The following is a 21,084-nucleotide window of genomic DNA, read 5'->3' as shown; positions in this document are numbered from 1 at the left end:
GCAAGGCACAGATTCCTCTCACTGAGCCTGGCAAGGAAACACGTGGAGGTGATGATGGTCACTATGAAGAAGGAGCAGCTGGGTAAGGGAGACAGTAGTCTGATGTTGTGGAGTGATTCCAAATGAGAACATGGAATGATTCCAGAAAGAAGAATCACAAAACACTATTGCATCAAATTCTGTCACTTGTGAGCTCTGAGCCCTGAGATACATCACTTTACCTTTCTTTGCGGTGTTTTTTGTTTGTTTTTGTTTTGCTTGTTTTGGTCCTCATCTGTTAACAAAGCACAATTCTTGATCAACCTGACAAGGCTGTTGTGATGATCAAAGGCAATGACATACATGAAGGATGAAAGATCCAGCTGATGGGCATGGTGAATGGCCACAGGACAGGGAGCAAATACCACGTGAAATGAAACACACTGCTCTGCGGTATTATCTATCACAGATGAAGCCTCAGCTTCTTCTGTGATTCATATTTTGCTATAGTTAAAGCTGGTACCGGACCCGAGAACGAGGAGCCAGCATGCTAAGACCACCGCCACAAGGCAGTGGGGGGGTCCCTGGCTATCTCCCAGGCCCAAGTGCTACCGCTTCCCCCAGGGTAAGCCTGCTACAGGGGAACCTCCAGACCAGGCTGGAGGGCTAGCTCCGCCCCTCAGCCATAAGCTGCAGGTGGGGCGAGTGGGGGAGGGACTGGAACCTTGCTGGCCTGGAGGAGGCTGGCTGCCCCTCAGGGCTGGGGCGGCCCTGGGGGAGCAGCCCAGCCAAGCCGGACCCGAGAACGAGGAGCCAGCATGCTAAGACCACCGCCACAAGGCAGTGGGGGGGTCCCTGGCTTGGGGCGGCCAGTGCACCAGATGGTGCCAGGCTCTGCCTGCTGGCCGCCCTGCGGCGAGCTACAGAGTTTTTACGATCAGAATAAGCTTCCCAGTAACACTCTTGAATAGGGCCAGCCTTTTTATGGGATAGAAATGAATTTCTGGTTTTTCCCAGCAATGGTAAACATAAACACTGTGGGAGTATTAGAATTTTGACATGGAGGCTTGAATGAGAGTACCCATAAGAACTATTATAACCAGATTGGGTTGCCAACCAAGCCGGGACCCAGAAACTTGAGTGTCCTAGTTGGGAGGTGGTGGGCATCTTCCTCCTGGGTAACTACCCCTCTGATGAACACGGAACCAAGATAGGGGTGGGATTGCTAAATAGAGATGCTTATGCCAGTTTTTATCTGGGCTGTGTGGAGGGCTGGTCGGGTCGAGTGTGGCATCAAAATGCATCAATAATTTCCAGAGTTTGATGGGGGGCGGGACAGACTGGACAAGACAACAGTAAAGTTTTTTATGTATGTCTGATTGCTCCCAAATAATCTCTTTCCACTACTAGAATTCATCACATGCTCATGAAGCAGACGATGGCATCATTTTTCCCAAAAGACTTCTGTGTTTCCTTTTAATTAAGCATGTGTTGGTTACTCAGCTGCCCATTATTTTACCAGGGTGCTATACTCTGGTGTTGATGATGTTGTTGTGGTTGTGATGATGTGGCTGTTATGAAATGATGTCAATGCAGAAAACAGTAACATTATTTCAACCCCAAACAGCCTGTATCTCAAGCAATAAGACATTGTGAAGTAACCAATGAACCAACAATCGATATGAGTCAGATTGCTTATGATCTACATCAAGAATTGTAAAACCTAACAAACTTGTAAAGCCCTATGACACTTGGAAATGGGGAGGGAGGGCAGAGAAATCTTACATCACCCCAGTAGGTGTGAGGAAGACGGGGGAAATATAACCCATCAGGATCATAACTGGTAACTCATAGAAAGCAGTCTCGAGTCAGCATTAGACAATAGCAAAACTACAAAGACATGTGGAGGGAATCAGGAGCAATCCTAACAACCTCTTAACAGGAAGTCATACGCATAGAGTCGGTGGCAGACCCTAGAGCGGAGCAGGGGGACAGGAGGAGGCTTGTGTCCCAACCCTGAAGACTCCCGGAGCCTCACCAAGGACTATCAGTACGACCACCGAGGACTACATCCCTACTGCCAAGGAGACCACGGGAGAAAAGGAGTGCCTTCGGAGGCCAGGAACTCTGAGGTCGCCCACCCCCATTTGGACCTACAATATGGGATGGAAGAAGCCCAATTCCTGCCTTGCAGGATTCAGGGACATCGGTGCGACAGCCAGGATCCCTGGACGGTCCTCGGAAACAGAAGGACAGTAAGCTTCCTTCGGAACTAGGGAGGGGAGCTTCCTCTGGCCCTTGCCTGCTTCCAACTTTGGGTCCCCACTCTCTTTTGTAAGGACCATCAGGATTGCTCCAGAAACCTCTCATAACAAACACGAACAAACAAGTTAGAATAGACAGACAGAGAACAGATGGGAAGGCTTGGAAGCAGACAGGAAGTGGCCAGCCGGGATGCACTTGTGACTCACTGGGTGGGACACAAAGATCAGATACTCCTCTCTGGGGTGTTGAGGATTTCTCTGCACACCCCTCCCAAAAATATTCACCTGAACTGTTGACATTTGTCCTGTTAAAGTTATAGAGTTGGACTACCCGAAAAACAGCCAGGTTCAGCAAAATCACGCTTCAATGCTATAAAATGCTAAATACTAACATTGAAAAAGACAAGAGACAGCTGAATAGCAATCTATAGCCATTTTAAGGTATATAGACCATGGTTGAATGTAAACCAAGGTTGAAATGTCTATGGGGAAGTCACAGGTTGTGGTCGAGAACATGCATTTTCCTAGTAACATATTGGTTAATCAATACCGTGTCAATTAATGCCATAATGCTGTAAATGGTTGTAAATATTGGGTTGAGTTTTTTACTTGATTGGGATGATGCTCTGCTGGTTCTGCCTTTGGACCAGAGATGGTCTCACCAGGAAGCCGTTGAATTTGCCAGGACAATTAGATGCTGGACTTTACGATTGGTCAAAACCTCCAATGAAAGAATCTCAACTGAGTTTGAACTATGGAAATACAGCGGGGTGGAGCAATCCACCGTGGGAGGGGGAGGGCTTGGGGAGGGGCGGGGGGAATTCCAGTGCAAAAAAAAAAAAAATGTGTGTCACATAATGCAATGAAATTAATTAAAAATAAAAAAAAAAAAAAAAAAAAAAAGCTGGTATGATGTTCAAGTCTATCTCAGAGAATGTTTTCAAGGATCAAATGAGAAATCAAACAGTAAGCCCTATGTAAATTCTCATTTGCTTATATTCTTACGGCTCTCATTTGTCCATATATCAAGATTTTAGAAGCAGTTCAAGTTTATAAACTACCTGAATTTAGAATAATACAGATTTTTTTTTCCCCAACAGACTGTGAACACCTCAGCCTCGGAAGAAAAATACACAAAATAGAGCTTCTATGTTTCCATTTACCATTCATTTTCTGACCTTTGAGGGGGAAAAATGTGCTCCTCTCTTGAGAGTTTCTGCTCTGAATGGGTAGGTCAGGAACATTCAACATGAAGTTACTTTCCAGGACAAAAGAACCAGATAAAATTAGGTTGTTGGTTAAATTAGACACTGGGTTAGATGTGTGAAAAAGCAATGTAAACAGGTTTGAATTCCTACATTTGCTAATTACTCTCTTCCAAGAGTATTTCTAGCTCTTTAATAATGTTTAGGAAGAACAAGTCGCTGATTTGCGTTAACATTTCTCAGTGTTACATTAATTAGACTCTGGGTAACTATTTTCTTCTCCTTAAACTAATTGAAGAAATATGTTTCACATTTCTCTCCTCTTACTATTTTTCTCTTTATTATTGCCCTAGTTATGGGGAGATTGTGTTAAATAAAATAGTTAAGGCTCAGTAATCATCTCTTGGTCCTATTTAACTTTTGTTATAAGCTAGCCTGAACCTTTTAAACACTTTTTTATTTATTTCATTTCTGTGTCCCTTACCTGGGTTTTCAGGAAAATAGAACATTATGCCTGGACACACAAATACACATGAGTTCAACAATGAACATGTGCATACATGTGCCCACTCACCCACACAGGCACCCAGCCATTGTGTAGTAAATGTTACTGTGTGGCAGTCATGCATTGGAGGAGCAAAAGCAAGAAGCAGGCCTTATAAACAATCGTGTGAGATGCAACCCCTCACCCTCCCAGGAGCGAAATTACTTATCTACTCAACTTTAGATAATGTTCTCCATTCATCATTATTCACAAAAGCACTCTAATTCCATCAGATTAAAAAAAAAACCATAAAAACAAAACTCTCTTCCAGCCCTGAAGACCTTTTAGGCATCTGAAGTTTGAGAGTCTTGGTGATGAGTTTATTTCCTCTCCCCATCTCCCTCTTCTGCGTCCTCTTCACTCACACTTCCTCTGTTCTCCCATATCACAGTTAAAGCTTTTGACCTTACCAAGGTCAAAATTAAGGTTCCAGACAGTTTTCTTTTCCTCTCTGTAATTTGGATGGGTTTGTGGCAAAGGCACGATGCTATCTTTTACCTCTCATATGTGCCCAAAGGAAACTCTCAAGCTGTGTAGGAAGAAGTCAAATTAATGGTTGACAGTCCCTGCTCTGGACTAAAAGAATAAAGACCCATTTTTAAGTGTTTCATTGAGGGGCTTGTCAGAGTTCTATAGGAAAGCATTAAATTAACAATTTAGGTAAAGTTATGACAGCATAATAGTTGCAAACACACATACTGTAATTCTTTCTGTAATCTGAAAATTAAATGCTAGTAGAAAGATTCCTTTGAGCCACTTTTCTCTAAATTCAGATTTAGGAAGAGTTCATTTTTGGAGTTTCTTCTTAACTATAGCTATAGGTCAAAAGATAAGACTTCTTCTAGTAGAACTGTCGTGGGTTTTCAGTAGACAGGAGCACATTTTAGCAAAACTGGCATGTGTGATTAGACATGGAACTTTAACATAAAGGACAAAATAGAATTTTAAGGTTGTTTTGTAGGTATAAATTAAAAGAAATAACATAATTGTATTTTATTTACTGGCATAAAGCTTTCTTGTAAATAAAATGAGATTTTTCTGTCTTGAAAGGCAAAGCATTAAAATTAAAACCAATGCAATAGCGCTCACTTTGGCTGCACATATACTAAAACCAATGCAACTGATTAAAAATAAAATGAATTAAAATGAATTAACCAAACACAGCATTAAACAAGATGTAGTTCTGCTAGACTGAAATTCTAACATATTCTGTATATTCAAAATGACCATTGTGCATTTATCAAAGATTTATTTTAAACTTCATTTGAATTACTGCCTCTCAATATCAAATTTCAAAAACACACCTATAGTGTAAATCTGTGTCATGAAGTTCAGAGCTCTGTGCCCAGTGCTAAGGGAACATGAAACAAAGCTCAAGTCATAGTTCGCAAGGGGTATGCTACGTCTAAATGTCAAGCAGTGATAAATGAGGGTGTGTAAGAGAAAATGGTTGTTAGGGCCTGGCGGCGTGGCCTAACGGCTAAAGTCCTCGCCTTGAACGCCCCGGAATCCCATATGGGCGCCGGCTCTAGTCCCGGCAGCTCCACTTCCCATCCAGCTCCCTGCTTGTGGCCTGGGAAAGCAGTCCAGGACAGCCCAAAGCTTTGGGACCCTGCACCCGCGTGGGAGACCCGGAAGAGGTTCCTGGTTCCCGGCATCGGATCGGCGCACACCGGCCCGTTGCGGCTCACTTGGGGAGTGAAACATCAGAGGGAAGATCTTCCTTTCTGTCTCTCCTCCTCTCTGTATATCCGGCTTTCCAATAATAATAAAATCTTTAAAAAAAAAAAAAAGAGAGAAAATGGTTGGTGTGATGTAAGGTAAGGGGAGAGGTAGGTTTGAAAAGGATGGAGTTAGTAAAAACAGTTGTGCCCAACAGTGGGCTTAGCACACAAACATGATCATTGTGTTGATGGGCCACCCTGGATAGTGCCCCTGGTTACACCGCAGGAATGGGTAACACAGGTAACTCTCACAACATACTGAGTAACACTGACACGAGAAAGGAGCACTTGTGCTTTTGGCAGAACTGGTTCAACTGCATATTCCCATCTCAGGAACAGTTCTTTGGGAATCACGTTGGATAAAAACAAAACAAATAAACAAAAATTCTCGGGCAATTTGTCCTGGGAATCAGTTTTGTCTCTACCGATTTTTTTAAAGTTTGAGCAATGTGTTGAATACTTACTGAAGTGACATTTATATAGCAAGCAAACAATTTAACTAATTTGGATACATACATACAGCTATATCTTCACGACTACTGACAAATTACTGGACATTTCTATGACTTCAAAAAAAGTTTGCTTTCATGCACCTAAATCTACCTCATGTAAGAAATCACCATTCTAATTGCCAACACCCGAGCATTACTTTGTTTTGTTCTCAGGCTTCATACAAATGGGGTTGGGACCAGCATACCCCAGTACCTGTTCATGTTAGTCTTGCCCTAGCATATCATTCATCATAAGGCAGTAATGACTGGTAACTACTTATGATATTTCCTGACAGAAATAGAATGTAACTGAATATAAGACATCTATGGTTTTTATCTTTTTGGGTTCAACTTATATTCAATCAACAATTATGACCTGTCAGTGGCTTTGTTCATTAATCCACAGTAGGGACTTTGGAGGCTGAGGTGAAAAATGAAAAAGCAGTTAGGGAGAAATTTCCCTGAACTTTGAAATGTAAAGGCTGCAGTGTGGATTGATGCTATAGCTAATTTTAAGGTAACTCTCCTATGTTCTTATGAAAGATTGTCTCTCCGACACAGATACCACATGCCTTTTTGCTGAGTCTTAAATTTTATTAAGAAAAAATTTCTTGCAGGATACATTCTTGTGTGCTTTCCAAAATACTTTTGAGCAAATGTAAAAATAAACTTAAGCTGAAAAATAGACCTCATCCCAAATCTGACTAGCCCGATGAATAAAATGTTTTCCATTTTTGCTATCTTAGTGTACACATCCACAATGCCCACATACTCTTTGAGTGGTTAAGTAAAAGGAGGGGCTAAAAATTGAGCCAATTTCATGACAGTAGCACAGAAGCAATGCCAGTGGTTCAGGGTGGGGACCCGCATGCAGATGCTATGAGGGCTGGAAAGTCTGTGTCCTTTATGGATCAGATCAGCCAGGCAGCTTGTGGAAAACTGCCTATATTTAGCCAAGGTGGGTTGTGTGATAAGAAGGAGGAGGCCTGACCACATACTCTCTGACTCATCATTTTATGTCCACGTGTCAGTATCTTCTGCAGCTGGATAGCTTCTACTCCAGACAGAACCTGGCTAACTTTCCTGGATTGCAATGCCAAGCTTCTGCAGACCAAATTACAGAAATTAGCAAGGGCTAGGAACCACCTAGCCTTCAGTAGAGCACATAGAGGGTAACATGATTATGACTCACTTCTGAGCCTTGTACATTTCCCATTCTCTAGGTTGGAACTGGAGCTCTCTATAACAGCAACTTCTTCCTCCCCCTGCCCCCCAATTTGTGTTCAGAACTGGCATAAATGATACTGGGATAGACAGGGTCTCTAGTTTGAACAGGTCTAATACGATTTTTAAGGATTTGGGGTGGGAATAATCAGTAAGAGATGGAAGATGGTACATCATAACATTTTTAAAAATCCTTTCTGTAGAATTGCTGGCTGCATCCTCACAGGAACACAGCTGTATTTGAATCAAATCAATACGTCTGGTTTTGTTCACCTAGTGGTATTCTTAGGGGAACTGGATTCTATGAAGTATTTACTCATGAAGACCCATTTGGGTCTCTGTTTCCTCATCTTTGAGTAACTTTCAACTCTCCTCAATACTGGGAGTATCAATGAGGTGAGGAATTAAAAATGGCACTGTGCTTGATTTAAGCAGGCAGTTGGTAACGTGCTGATAGTCATTTCCCAGTGACTCAGAGTTTAAAATGGTCTCATTGTAACTGATATCAGAATGAAGAGACTCAGCTTACTAATAAGAACAAAGGTGCATACACATCTGTCTGCTTCCGGGCAACACTGGCCAAACTGAAGCCCTGACTACCTAGATCACAAAGGAAAAAATTTCTACTGAAGTTACACAAGGCCATAACTGCACATCACATGTGCTAATTCTCAATCTTGGTATTCATTCATTTCTGCTACCAGAATGACATTGTCTTGCTTAGACAACTGAATGTCCAGGCATACTTCAACCTGTAATAGAAATTAATGTCTAGGAAACAATAAGGTCATTGCAAAAAGACCTTGAAAAGTGGAATTAAGATACATCTGTTTTGGTTTTTGGTGCTGTTCATCATCGTATGAATTGAAAGATGAGGGTTGTCACTTTCCCAAGATGATCCCTCTCTAAATGATTCTTGATACATTAATTTTTCAAAGACTTGGATTCCTATAACAACTATTGAACATTTTTTTTTACCAAGAAAGAGGGAAATTCTTTCATATATTGAATAATGTGTATTTTCCATGAACTTTTTAAATACTCATTTTATATGCATGTAATCCAAATTTCTTCCAACAAAATAAACTTATTTTTTAATTTCATTTTTCCATGAACCTTTTGAAACAACCCTCATATGGCTTCAAAGTACCTCACTTATAAGTGGGCCAAAAAGATCCAGGAACCCAGTTGTGTTCGCATCACATCAGCTGTTTATGACTTGATCCAGCCTCTGCTGATGGAGTACAGGATTTCCTTCTTAGAAGACCCAATGCTTGGAGGCCCATTCATAGCTTTCTTACCTTTGGAGAAGGACAAAACTCCTGAATGCCCTGACCTGGTCATCTGAAGCATAACCCCTGCCACCTCCTTTCCAAGGTTCCTATGAAAAGTTTTCCAAATCTATGCAGGTAAATAGTGAAACTCTGCAAATGTAAGTCATTATTATCCTGCTCTTGGAAATCACTAAAGAAAGAACAACATTATAGAATTTATCTCTATATGCATGTGCTAATTAGTGGACATCTCATAATTAATACATCTCATAATTAATTAATTTTCTAGGTGACCCAAATCACCCCCAATTATCAAAAGATAAATCCACTCTACATGAATGCCAAAGCACATGGGACCAGAAAACAAAAGAAATGGATCTTACCCAGCTGGTCTTGTGTCTTCAATGGCTCTGTCTACTGGGATCAAATCACTGAGGTAGACATTGAAATTTCCTTCTTTCCATCTTCTTTTGGCCTCTTGCTCCTTTCCTTGGGGAACAACTACAGGACGTCCAAATTGACCTGGGGCTTGGGGGTCCCTCGGAGAAAGTGTCACATCGATTCTCAGCACCTGATGCATTCCACTGTCCTCAGGTAAAAAGGCTTTTTCTTGACTCTGATTGGATCCTGCAGTCTGGGCCTTGGCAGTTGAGTTGAGTTTCGCTGCTGCCCTCCATGTGGCTAAGGTCTGGATGGCTTGAGACACTGTTGCTCTCTGTGAAGTAAGTGAAGGGAAAGGTGCCTGACTTCTACTCCTGTAAGCATGTTTACTTTGGCTTGCACGCAGTACTTTAGGAAACATGCTTTTGGTTTTAGGACTGGGGACTTCTTTATAATCTGTCTTCAGTTCCTCCTGCTTGGTTATAATCACAACATGGGTTTCAGAGAAATTGAGTGTCTTTGCAGGGGCCACTTTAGTTCCGTCATCCTTTGGCATACCTCCCAACTGTGTCTCATTAATAGAGTGTTTCTTTAGGAGATTGGAACTGGCAAGAAACTTGGAAAAAGGAAGACCCTTACTGACTTTGTGTTTATTTGCATTTCGTTTTTTGCTCTGAGTCTCAGTTTTATTTAAGATTACAGCTTCTCTAGATTTTGGCACTGGTGGGCTGACAGGGTGTGTCCTTTCATTGGCCACTGATCTTGATTGCTGATTTGACCAGTAAGTACTAAGGCTGGTGGTCAAATTCAGTTCCGTTTCAGGCACTTGCTTCGATGTGTCATTGCCTAGGCTAAGAGTCTTTAGGTCCTCTTGTTTTATACCAGCAAATTCTGTGTGTGCCTCTGTTTTGATCCGTGGAGTTCCTCCGGCTGCCCTGAAAGGGGTTTTCTGAGCACCCTGAGCTGCTTGCTTTGTTGCCACCTGGCTAGAGGAAATTTCAGGTTTGATGCCTCTCTCTTCTGCCTGCTGATTGGTAAGAGTAACTGGGTGAGTCTGCAGATGGACAGGATGCCACAAAGGCAAAACTTTGCCTCTTCCCAGGGCGTTAGGCACTCTTCTTTCGTAATGAGTTTGGTACAAGTCATTCTCAGCCTTGAGCACTCTCTCCTCACTCTTTCTGAAGTTCTCTTTGTCCCTTTCCCCCTTCCCATCTCCCCTCTGTAGAGGCTTTATGTCTTTTTTGCTGCTGTAAAGGATCTTCATTTGGTCCGGCTGAATCTTGAATCCTATCTGCTCCCTCCGGACAATGCTTTCCTTGAGGACCCGGGTGTTGATCTCACTGAATGAGAGGCGGAGAGCTGCCATGTCAAAGAGCAGCCAGATGACAGAAGCTACAAAGATAAATGCCAAGACTCGCCCACTTCCTCGGAAAAACTTTCGGATCTTGTTCATGATGCAAAGTCTTCCCCTTGCAGCCTACCCTCCCTTGGAACCTCGCTTACCTTGAGTGGAGAGGAAGCCAAAGACCAGAAGCAGGAGCAGCAGAGTTGCCAGAACGAGCCCCCTCCCCTGGACACAGCAGGAAACAGCTCAGCTCCTACTGCTTGTCAGTCTCTGCCTGCGTGGCATTTCACAGCAGCAGAGCATCTGTGCCTGCTTAGCTGGCCTTGGCTAAACCCTGCTAAACACTACCCTTGGGTCATTCCAAGAGCAGTCGATTCCAGCCACCGGACAGTTGGACCTCTCACTTGTCTTCTCCACGTCAATTCATGCCCACCTTCTGACCAGCCCAGGAAAAATGTGGGGGGGGGCGGATTGGAGCTGCTGTTTCTCTGCTCCTTGTTCTCAGCCTGCACGCTGTAACTCAACACCACTTCTCATAAGGAAAACATTTCAAGGCATTACCCAGAGAAGTTCATTCAGCTCTCACCTTCCGTGTTGTGTGAGAGTGTGTGTGTTTTAAGAGCAATTAAACAGAAAGAAATCTATCTAACTTGGGAGGGCTAGTGTTCCTGGTTTATAACCCCAACCTTCCACGCCTACTACTCATTAACCCTTTTGTGCCCTGGTGCTTTGAATGCTCTGCCTGGACAATCAACTATTGACCTTAATGTTTCAGCTGGTAGGAGCACTGGCTCAAAGCAGGAGACCAGTGTGTTCTTGGCATTGGGGCAGACATTTAATTATTCACAAGCATTGCTTGTGGGAGAAATTGAAAGATTTCTTTTGAAGCTAACTGCATTTTTGTCATTAGTTTATTTACATTTAAAACTAGATTCAAGAAATATAAGCTTGCTTGTCTAGTGCCACAAACATTTCCAAACATTTTGCTGTAGGTCTGAGTATGCCTCCACTTAACATATTAAACCAGTGCAATAGAATTAGAATGCAGGGGCCTTTGAAAGATGATGAGATTATGGGAACAAAGACATCCTAACTAAGATTAGTAGCCCTTAAATAGTAGGACACAAGGAACAGTCTTGCCTTTGCTACAATCAAAGGGTACCCCAGGAAAGCACTTTTTATTAACAACGTAGTGGCCCTTACCAATGCTGAATCTCCCAGTGTTATGATCTTCACATCCCTGCTTCTAGAGCTGTGAGGAATAGACTGCTATTGTTAATCAATCCCTCAGTGTAGGGTGTTTAACAACAGCACCTCAAGCAGATGAAGACAAACTTCCATCCTTTCTGTCCTGTCGGGCCTGTAACAGTTTGAACATTCCTCTGGGACTTGGACCAATCTTTGACTGGTGTTGTTCAACTGACAGCTCAATGGTGCTTCACTTACAAGAAATCAGACTTTAAGGTCTGCTTAATCGATGGAGGATGCTGTGGAACTGACAGTCTGATACTATAATTTTTAAAAGCTTCCGAGGTCTTTCTAAAGATGATCAAAGCTGAAAAACACTGGTCTAAACTGACATCCATCAATATTGGGGCGGGGTTGGTGAGGAAGTGGTACATTTGAACATTGCCAATTTTATGCAGTTCATAGGCAATTTTAGATATGAATTTGGCTGGGTGAAAAGGTAACTAAATAGATGATATCGGGTATATCTACACTGAGTAAGGAAGATCCTCTCTCACCTAGGTAGGTGGGGGAGACCTTCAGGTTGATTGCTGGACCAGAAAGACCTGCAAGGGGAAAGGTGAATGTGCTGTCTATCTCCTAGACCTGAGACATTCACCTTCTTGGCAGTTTGAATTCTAGATTCTCTGGTCTTCCTACTCTATGACTTAGACCAGTAGCCAATATATTCTCAGGCCTTTGAGCTTGGACTGGAAATTACATTATTAATTGTCTGGCTCCTGAGCCTCTCTGGATTTGTACTGAGCCATCCTATTTTCTTCCATAGTGTTTAAGCATATTGTGGAACTTCTCAGGCTTCAAAATCATGACAGACAGTTCCCTTAACGTATTGCCCCTTGTCTCTCTCTTTTTCTTTCTTTCCATACTTACGTAGTTATCCCATCGGCTCTGTTTCTCACGAGAACTCTATCATTAAATAATTAGTTATTTAAATAACTAATTATTTAATAATATAATTAATAGTGTGTGGAATTCTTTCCAAGATAGAGTAAAACCTAGTAAAAATCATGCAGTCCAAGGATTACTGGGTCAGAGTGTATTATTCATGTAGTGAGTTCTGAAGACTGTGCTCAGGAGCTGTGTTCTTGGAGGAACTGTGAGTGAGCTGAAGATGTTTCTGCCATACGTTATTCTGCTTTTTGAGAGAGTCTAAGGTAAATGTAGAGAAGTAAGGACAGATACTCAATTCTTTGTCCCAAATCACTGACTTCTCTAACTTTCAGCCTTTAAGTATGTATGTTGCTCCATGGAAAGGTGTTAGGAGCCAGAGACTTATGGGCCTTAGACTTGGCCTTCCTGACAGCCTGTTGCATTGCAAAAACCTGCAGGCAGGGCTACAGCAAGCAGGATATTAGGCCAAAACATCCTCTGTAGAGCAAGCAGAATAGAACCTCCACCCTTGTTCCTGTTCAAATAGTTAGTTCCTCCCTGTTTCAATATAGCTGATTAGTTCCTTCCCTGCTTCAGTGAAGATAATTACTCCCAGAAAATCCCTCCCTTTCTCCCCCTCCCCTAGAGAAGAAGGTATATATATGAGGAATAAAAATAAAGAGAGAGGCACTCTTTTCCACCAAGTACGAGTGCCCGTGTGTTTCTTGGGCCAGCAGCCCGGGGCTAGCAGCCCGGCATTCCCAGTCCACCCTCAGGGTTTGAGTGTCATGTCCTGCAGGTTGGGACAGAAAGGAACCCATATAAAAACATCTCTGGAAGGGCATTTTTCTTGAATCCCTGATTCTCCTTTCTACTCAGTGCCTGTACAATATGGCTTGGAATATCCATGCGGATGGTAGAAGTGGTGGATCAACTGTTTTCTGGATGTATCCTTGCCTTGATTCTTCATCTGTCCTCTCAAAATCTATTGAGGATGTTCCTTGTCTCAGACCAGTGCTGGACATTGAGGGATACTGAGGGCTAGAACATAGTTCTTGTCCTGGGGATCTCATAATTTATTGGTGGACACAGATATTTAGACCTTTATTATATTTTGTAAATTGCAATAAATAACATTAGAGAAAGAATATATTGGATTCTATGGGTTCAGAGTTCAGTTTGGAGGGACAAAGATGCTTTCTGAATAAACCAGACTTGGGCTTGAAGACGAAATTAGAATCTGATGGTCTTTGCTCAAATTGTGGACAGAGGGAATGTTAATGGATGCTAAAATGCAGATAAATTAGAAAAAATGTAGAGATGAAGACAGAGCAAAGGACCTTAGAGAAAGTTTGAGTTTTTAAGTTCCGAGAAGACTGGAAACACAAGCTTGGATGTTAGCTTGAATGTCTATGTTTGTGTGTATGTTTATGTGTGTACTTTGTGTGTTCTCAATATGCCTTAAGTAGTTTGCCACACTTTTTCACTGAACATCTAACTCAATTCACAAAGTAACACAATGGGAAGGTAAAAATTATGATTTTTATTCCATAGTCAAGAAATGAGAATTTAGAAAGACAAAGTAATTTTCAGCAAAAAATTGAAGAATATGGATTTTGAATACACAGATCTGACACCATGATCCAGGTGCTTAAATATTACACAACACTGGCTAGATGCATGGCCTTATGAGCTAATACAATGTGGTTACTGAGCAATTGAGAAGGAAATAAGTGCTTCTTTGAAGATTAATAAGAATAGAGTAAATCATGTGAATATCTTTTCTATACTATTTCTATCCTATAATGATAGCTACTGTCATTGATACAAGTGCAAATATTTTGTTTTGATAGATGTGTGGATACATGTGGGAGGCAAAATACCAGCTATTCCCTAAATTAAATAAAAAGCTTTTGAAATTTATTTAGCTTTTATTAAAATACATTTTCATAAACTTTTGAAGACTCATTACATGGACTTCAATTTTTTGCCAAATAAAAAACCATCTTTTTAAAAATTACCTTCCTATATTTTTACTGTTCTACGTTTATTTAAAAGTTATGATGGATTTATCTGACTCTGACTTGTCCTTACATATCAAAACAAATTTACTCATTAGAGGAAAAAAAATGTTGGAAAAAACTAAGCAGGAATATTGATCTACATATCACAGGTAAAGCAACTTATTAACTCTGACTTCAGTCTATCTGAAGTATGATTCAGAATGAAACATGAAAAGTATATAAAAGTGAAAAAAATTACCCAAATCCCCTTGAAAAGCAGGAGCTGATCGATAGTCAGACTTGGTCCAAAGTATTGACTTGGTCACTAACAGTCATTCGACCATGGAGAGTCTCCCATGAATGAACTCTTTTAAGGAAATGGTCCAGCTTCTTCCAGGAGAAATAACTTATGAACAACATTGTCAGTTCAATCCTTTGAACCTTCATGAACTTACATTTCTTGTGACCTCATCAATTACATACAACTCTTGTTTTCTAAAGCATTTCTCTGGACACAATTATTGCTTCCCATCTAAAACCAATGGCAAATGGAATGGCAAAAATCTAAATTAAACCTGAGGGTCAGGAATATGAATTAACCTATGATTGCACCACCAACAGTTCACGTCCAACTGCCAGTCTGAGTCTTGCTGACTTGACTTCCATTCCAGCTGCCTGAAAATGTGCCTGAGAAAGCACTGGGACCTAGCATGAGTCTCTGGAACACTTCCACACACGTGGAAGAGCAGGATGAGCTCCTGGCTCTTGACTTCTACTTAATCTGGCCCCAGCTGTTGTAACAACGTGTAGGGTGAGCCAAAAGGTAGGAAATCTCTCTTTTTCCCTATCTTTTTTCATTACACTGCCTAATAAATAAGCAAATGTTTTTTAAAGTAAATTGAAATTCATTCTTTTGCATTGGATATTCAATTTCCTAACAATGGCTATAGAAAAGACTTTGGTACCCTCTTTGTTTGTTCTTAACACCTGTATCAAAGATAAACATTACAAATGTGTGCATTTATTTCTGAATTCTCAGTTGGTCAGGTTCCATTGGTATATCTGTTTTAATACTATAAAAATTGTACTATTTTGATTATAATAATTTGAAAGTATATTCTGAAATCAGGTTAATGTGATGTCTTTAGCTCTTTGGTTATTCAGGGCCTAGTGTGATTTGAATTTTTTTTTAAATTTTTACTAGCATAAAATTTTTACTAGCATTAAATTTTTATTAGGATATTATTGGACTTTTGACAAAAATTGCAGTGAATCTATACATCATTTTGAGTGTTTAAGTTTTAAGCTATCAATTCCCTATTGCAAAATTGCTTTCAAAGTGTTTGTGCCTGTGATTTTTCTCATCAATATTTTATATTTTTAAAGTAAAGATCTTTTCTTACTCTGGGATAAAGTTAGTCCTAACAATTTTTGATGTTATGAATAATATCATTTGTTTAATTTATTTTAGAGATAAAATCAATTAAAATTGATTAAAAACATAAACATGACACCAGAACTGGTAAAAACTACTAGCAGAAAACGAAGTGAAAAGCTTGACATTGGTGTGCTTTCTTATTTCATGTGAGCATGTACATTTAGTGTGACCATCTTCCCTCAAATATAGTCTTACAGAAGAAGCAAATTATAATCAACAAGAGAACATTGTCTAAAGAAACACACCGCCAACAAAGAAAAGGAATAGAGTCATAATCTAAAAAGCTGATTGTTTAATTTTCAAAGAGAAAAGAAAGTTTTGCTGAATATGTTATACTGGGCTGACAATTTTTTTTCTTTTAGAATCTGGAATATGTCACTCCATTTTCTTCTTGCCTGTAGAGTTTCCTGTGAGAGGTCTCCTGTGAGTTTAGACTGGTGTGAAATAATACTTACAGCCTTTTTCCAAAATTGGTCAGATTGAACAAAGTATTTGTTCAGGCAATGATGCATGCATGTCGCAATAAAATAAAAAGTGTTGGGTAAGAAAACAGGAATAGACCGTAGAAAACGACATGGGAGAAGTCATGAGTGGAGAACACAAAACCAAGGCACTGAATTGCAAACAAGTCTGGTGTTGTGTGGAATGGTGGTAATGCAGCTGTGAACAGACTGGGGCAAGTGACATCAAAAATGGGAGATGAATTTGGAGGGATGGACAGAAATCAGATTTCATAGTAGATTTAATCCACATGTGCTTGACTTCAATGCATTGGTTAACATTCATGCCGGTATGGACATTACATCATGCAGTCTCTCCCCTGTTTCTACCTCCTCCTCTTCCTCTTCTTCCTCCTCCTCTTCTGCTTTTCTTTTTCATGAGAGTTCCGGAGGCACAAGGATTTCCCCCTCCATACCTCTACATTTCCCCCCTCATTGTTTTCCCCCATATTATTATAATAGTGTAGCTTTTCAGATATAGACACAAACCCATCATTCTGCTATTTAAGTGTATCATGGAATTGCAGGTATAGAGCGAAATAATACATTGTAGTAAAACACTATACTATAGAAAATCAAGTATCATATAGTCAAAGTATATTTAATAGTTTCATTGGGAGTGTACTTAACAATCTATTTGGGAGTAGAGATGCATACTGCAACATGTCTGTTCCCATGTTACATGTAAGAAGATACAGGAACAGCAATGTTAGGTAACCTACCGAAGGACAGGCAACCAAGACAAGGGAGATCCTGGTTTAGGATCCGCTGTAATAATGTTTTGCATTCATTTTTTTTTCTTTTTTGGGCCTTATTCCCTAAGAGAAAACTTAAAGAATAATTATCCCTAAAGAAACAGGCATCAAATACTGAGAAATACAATTTTCTTGAGTAAGGCTGAGTTTGGAGAGCCAAAAGCCCATATTTAGAATTTCTTTTCCCTTGGGGAGAGTGCTTGCTCTGGCATGGTGGTTAAGATGCTCCCTAGAATAACTGTAGCCTGTATCAGAGTGTCTGACTTCAAGTTCCAGCTCCTTTTCCTGAATTTCTAATGATCTATACCTAAAACGACAGTAGGTGATGAAAATATTTGGGTCACTGCCAACTGCAGGTTCTATTTTTGTAGGCATTTGGAGATTGATGCAATAAGTAAGAGGCATCTCACTCTGTGTGTGTTCATCCTTCTCTCTCCCACTGTCTTTTTGTCTTTAAAATAAATAACAAATAGATAAATAAATAAATAAAAAAGAGGCTAGCACCCTGTGTAGAGGGTAAAGCTGCCATGTGTCACACCAATGTCCTATATGAGTGTTGTTTTGAGTCTCAGCAGCTCCATTTCCTCTAATGGGCTGGAAAAAGCAGCGAAAGATGGTTCAAGTGTTTGGGTCCCTGCAAGAAGCGTCTGGCATCTGACTTCAACATGGTCCAGCTCCAGCCATTGCTAACATCTGGGGAATGAAGCAGCAGAAGAAAACTCTCTGTAACTCTTACTTCCAAATAAATATATTTTTTCAAACAAGGAATAAGTTTTTAAAAGATTATCCAATGCTATTTGGGAGGCAGATTTACAGAGTAAGAAAAGGGAGAGGGTGAGTTCTTCTATCCATTGGTTCTTACCCCAAATAACAGACCTGCACAAGGAGCCAGGAGCGTCTTCAAGATATCCCATGTGGGTGTAGGGTCCCAAGGACCTGAGTTATTCTCTGCTGTTTCCCCATAGACAGGGAGCAGGATCAGGAGTGAAGCACCCAGGACTCAAGTTGGTACCCATATGGCATGGAGGATTATCTTGCCACCAAGCCAGACCTCCCCCCCCAAAAAAAGAAAATTAAATAGTATTTTACTCCTGTATTGTTGATGGTGACATCACATCAACAAGAAAAGAAATGCATTCCCTAAACTGCAGTACTTTTTAATTCAAATGCCAAATAAATATCTTTTTCAATAAATGACTATTTTTTCTTATAAACAATGTCTCATAGAAAAGACCTTTAATGTAAATTTCTTATAAAAGGAAGAAAGACATTAGTAGTTTGATAGAATTGTCATTTATTTGAGGATGGAGAAGACTTAAATATTTTTAAGAATTGTCATATGGTGGTAAGATTTAATATGAAGAGTAGATAAAGACTTTTCTGATAAAAATGAGCAGGAAATGAACTGAAATACACAGGTGAATTGCATAATTCATCTTAGGGGAAAAAGGATTGCCTCTTATTTGAAATTGTACCTGTTTCAGGGCAGAATGGAATGGAAATGATGGAAAGTTTGGAGATTTTTGACTTATGGCTTGTGATTTTATTGAAAGACGTACATGGTAGACAAGCAACAAACAGTAAAAGGCTATGGGTGTTTCGTATCAAAAGACAAAATCATAATTTAAAGGTCAAATGCTTCTATTTGCACTCTGTGAACTGGCGTATCATCCCTCCACAACTTGGAAAGTGTGCACCTGTGGGCTCGCAGAGCAGGGGATTCTGAGCCGGTGTCTTGAGGAGGAGCAAAGAAACAACGCAGTGCACATGTGGATAGGTTATTTCCAGGGTACTTGGCTTTCTTTGAAGGGTTAAGACAAAGAAATCTTCTTTAGGATGCCTGTTTGGGGATTTGACTGCCAATTCTCTCTCCTAGAATGTCCAACACACAACTTAGTTTCAGTTGTGTCTTTTTTTTTTAAGTTTGTGGTTATGCAATTTGAATAAAAATGAGTGACTCCGTTTCAGCTTGGTGATTCTGTCTAGTGCTGGGTCTCAGTGCCAGTCAAAGGCCTCCTGTCATTTTTTAAATGGTGATAGGGGATAATACACGGGATAATGTTTGCAATGAGCTGTTGGTGAAAAGAAAGAAGTGCTGCTGACTTTAAAGGAGAATAAGTACAGTCTCTGGGCTTGGAGGGTCCTGGTGACATCTAAACCATTATGTGCAATCCAGACGAAAATCACCGTGAATCTTCCCTTTGACATGCAAGGAAAAGAGAGACACATCATGTAATCTTTCCAATACAAAGTGGCACTGCCAACTATCAAAGGAATTGTAGACACTCTACCAGCAAAGAGAAAGTAGATACCTTAGTCTGCTGCTTATTTTACTGAAAAGAGACATTCTTTACTGACCTCAGGCATGCTAGGACCTCAGCTTTTGAAAACTCCACTAGTAGGGATACGTAAATCCTCCTTCTGTCTTCTTTGACAAAAATTGGATTAATTTTCAGCTGGTTTCTCACATCAGTCATGTGGGAGTTTCAACGATTCCTATGCAGGGTTTGAGTCAAGAGAACAAAGCCATGAGTGAGTTTCTCTAGAGCTTGGCTGGAGTAAAACTACTACTATGTAAAAAGTAAAATGAGTGCTTGGTACTCCCCTCCCTTTCTGCCCTGGTCTGAGCAGCTGCCCCTGCCTGGCACCTATTCTAGGTTTCACCCCAACAATTCCCTCAGGATAAGCCCTGCCAGCTGGTCCTGCCTCTTCCTATTCTTATCCACCCTACACTGGAACATTCTTTTAATGATCTCCATTTTAATAAGGCAGAGAGAAGGGGGAGGATATAAAAAGGAGAAAAAGAAGTGTCGTAGGTGGAGCAGACAGCAGACACTGCAGGGCGTTTGAGGGCATTGTTCATGTGCTGTGAAGAAGTGGGACGAAATGAGAGCATTTCAAAAGAGAGCTGGATGCCGTTTCATATTCCACCACCCTCCTCCATACCTGTTCCCCACCAACTCAATTCCTGCCCCCAGGAGAAAGTTCAAGATAACATGCTGGAAGATGAAATTACAACCATGGTTTTGGATCTATTTACGTTATCACCACCTGGAAACGATCCTTCTTTTGAAGTCTGCTGAAATACTGAACCATGAAACTTGGATTACTTGAAGTATATAAAGGAGACTTGAACTCAGGGCCCTTTAGACATTTTCCTCAATATCAAACAAATAGTTTTCCTTTCTCTGAAAATAAGATTGGAAACCGGCATGGAGTAAATCTAACTGAAAATGAAAGCAAGAAGACAAGGAAAATAGGATCAGATTAATGCCAGGATTGCAGCAATCAGAGAAGCCCTAATGTTATTTACATTACCACATATTTTCAGAACTGTTCAGCTCTTGTGATGCAATGTGTCTGAGCATTTAACCACTTAGGGCAAAACCCACAGAAGACAGGCATGAGCCAGCATCCACTCTGAGCTAAGAAATATGAACACAGCACCAAAGCATTTATTGTACCGTTAAAGGTGATATAAGCCTGATAATAGACAAGCTATTTCCATCTATTGAGAATGTACTGGAACCTCATAGAGAAGCAGGAAGTTGGCATAGTCCGCACCCAGCCTCCCCAGGAGGCCTTTGGAAGGAGGCTTCAGGAGACCAAGATTTCCATGGGGCCGCCACAGACCACAACCTCACCTGACTGACAGGGGCCTTTTCCCGCCTGTGGCGCTTCTCTCCCAGGATCGGGCCGCAGTGGCAAGGATGGCTCCTCAGGGCTCGCCCGGGTCCGGGTCCAGGGCCGGGCAGCCCACTCTGAGGCGCTCCAACCTGGGCAGGCAGCAGTCGCTGTGGCGGGCGGTCAGCTTTTGTTTTGGGTGACAGTGCCCAGCG

The 21,084-nt window shown here is 41.0% G+C and overlaps 1 protein-coding gene across 1 annotated transcript in view; it reads right to left on the bottom strand.

Moving 5' to 3' along the window:
* GALNT5 (polypeptide N-acetylgalactosaminyltransferase 5) overlaps positions 1-10,805 on the bottom strand; it is a 41,917-nt gene extending 31,112 nt beyond the window's left edge. Inside the window, exon 1 of the mRNA XM_004577152.3 lies at positions 9,089-10,805. Within this exon, the coding sequence (XP_004577209.2) occupies positions 9,089-10,539 (1,451 nt within the window). The 5' untranslated portion in view covers positions 10,540-10,805. The remainder of the gene's footprint in view (positions 1-9,088) is intronic.
* Between the last annotated feature and the right edge of the window lie 10,279 nt (positions 10,806-21,084).

This window comes from Ochotona princeps, chromosome 5 (genome assembly GCF_030435755.1).
Source record: "Ochotona princeps isolate mOchPri1 chromosome 5, mOchPri1.hap1, whole genome shotgun sequence".
Classification (NCBI taxonomy): domain Eukaryota; kingdom Metazoa; phylum Chordata; class Mammalia; order Lagomorpha; family Ochotonidae; genus Ochotona; species Ochotona princeps.
The sequence above is the reverse complement of the archived record's forward strand: the minus strand, read 5'-3'. Positions and strand labels throughout refer to the sequence as shown.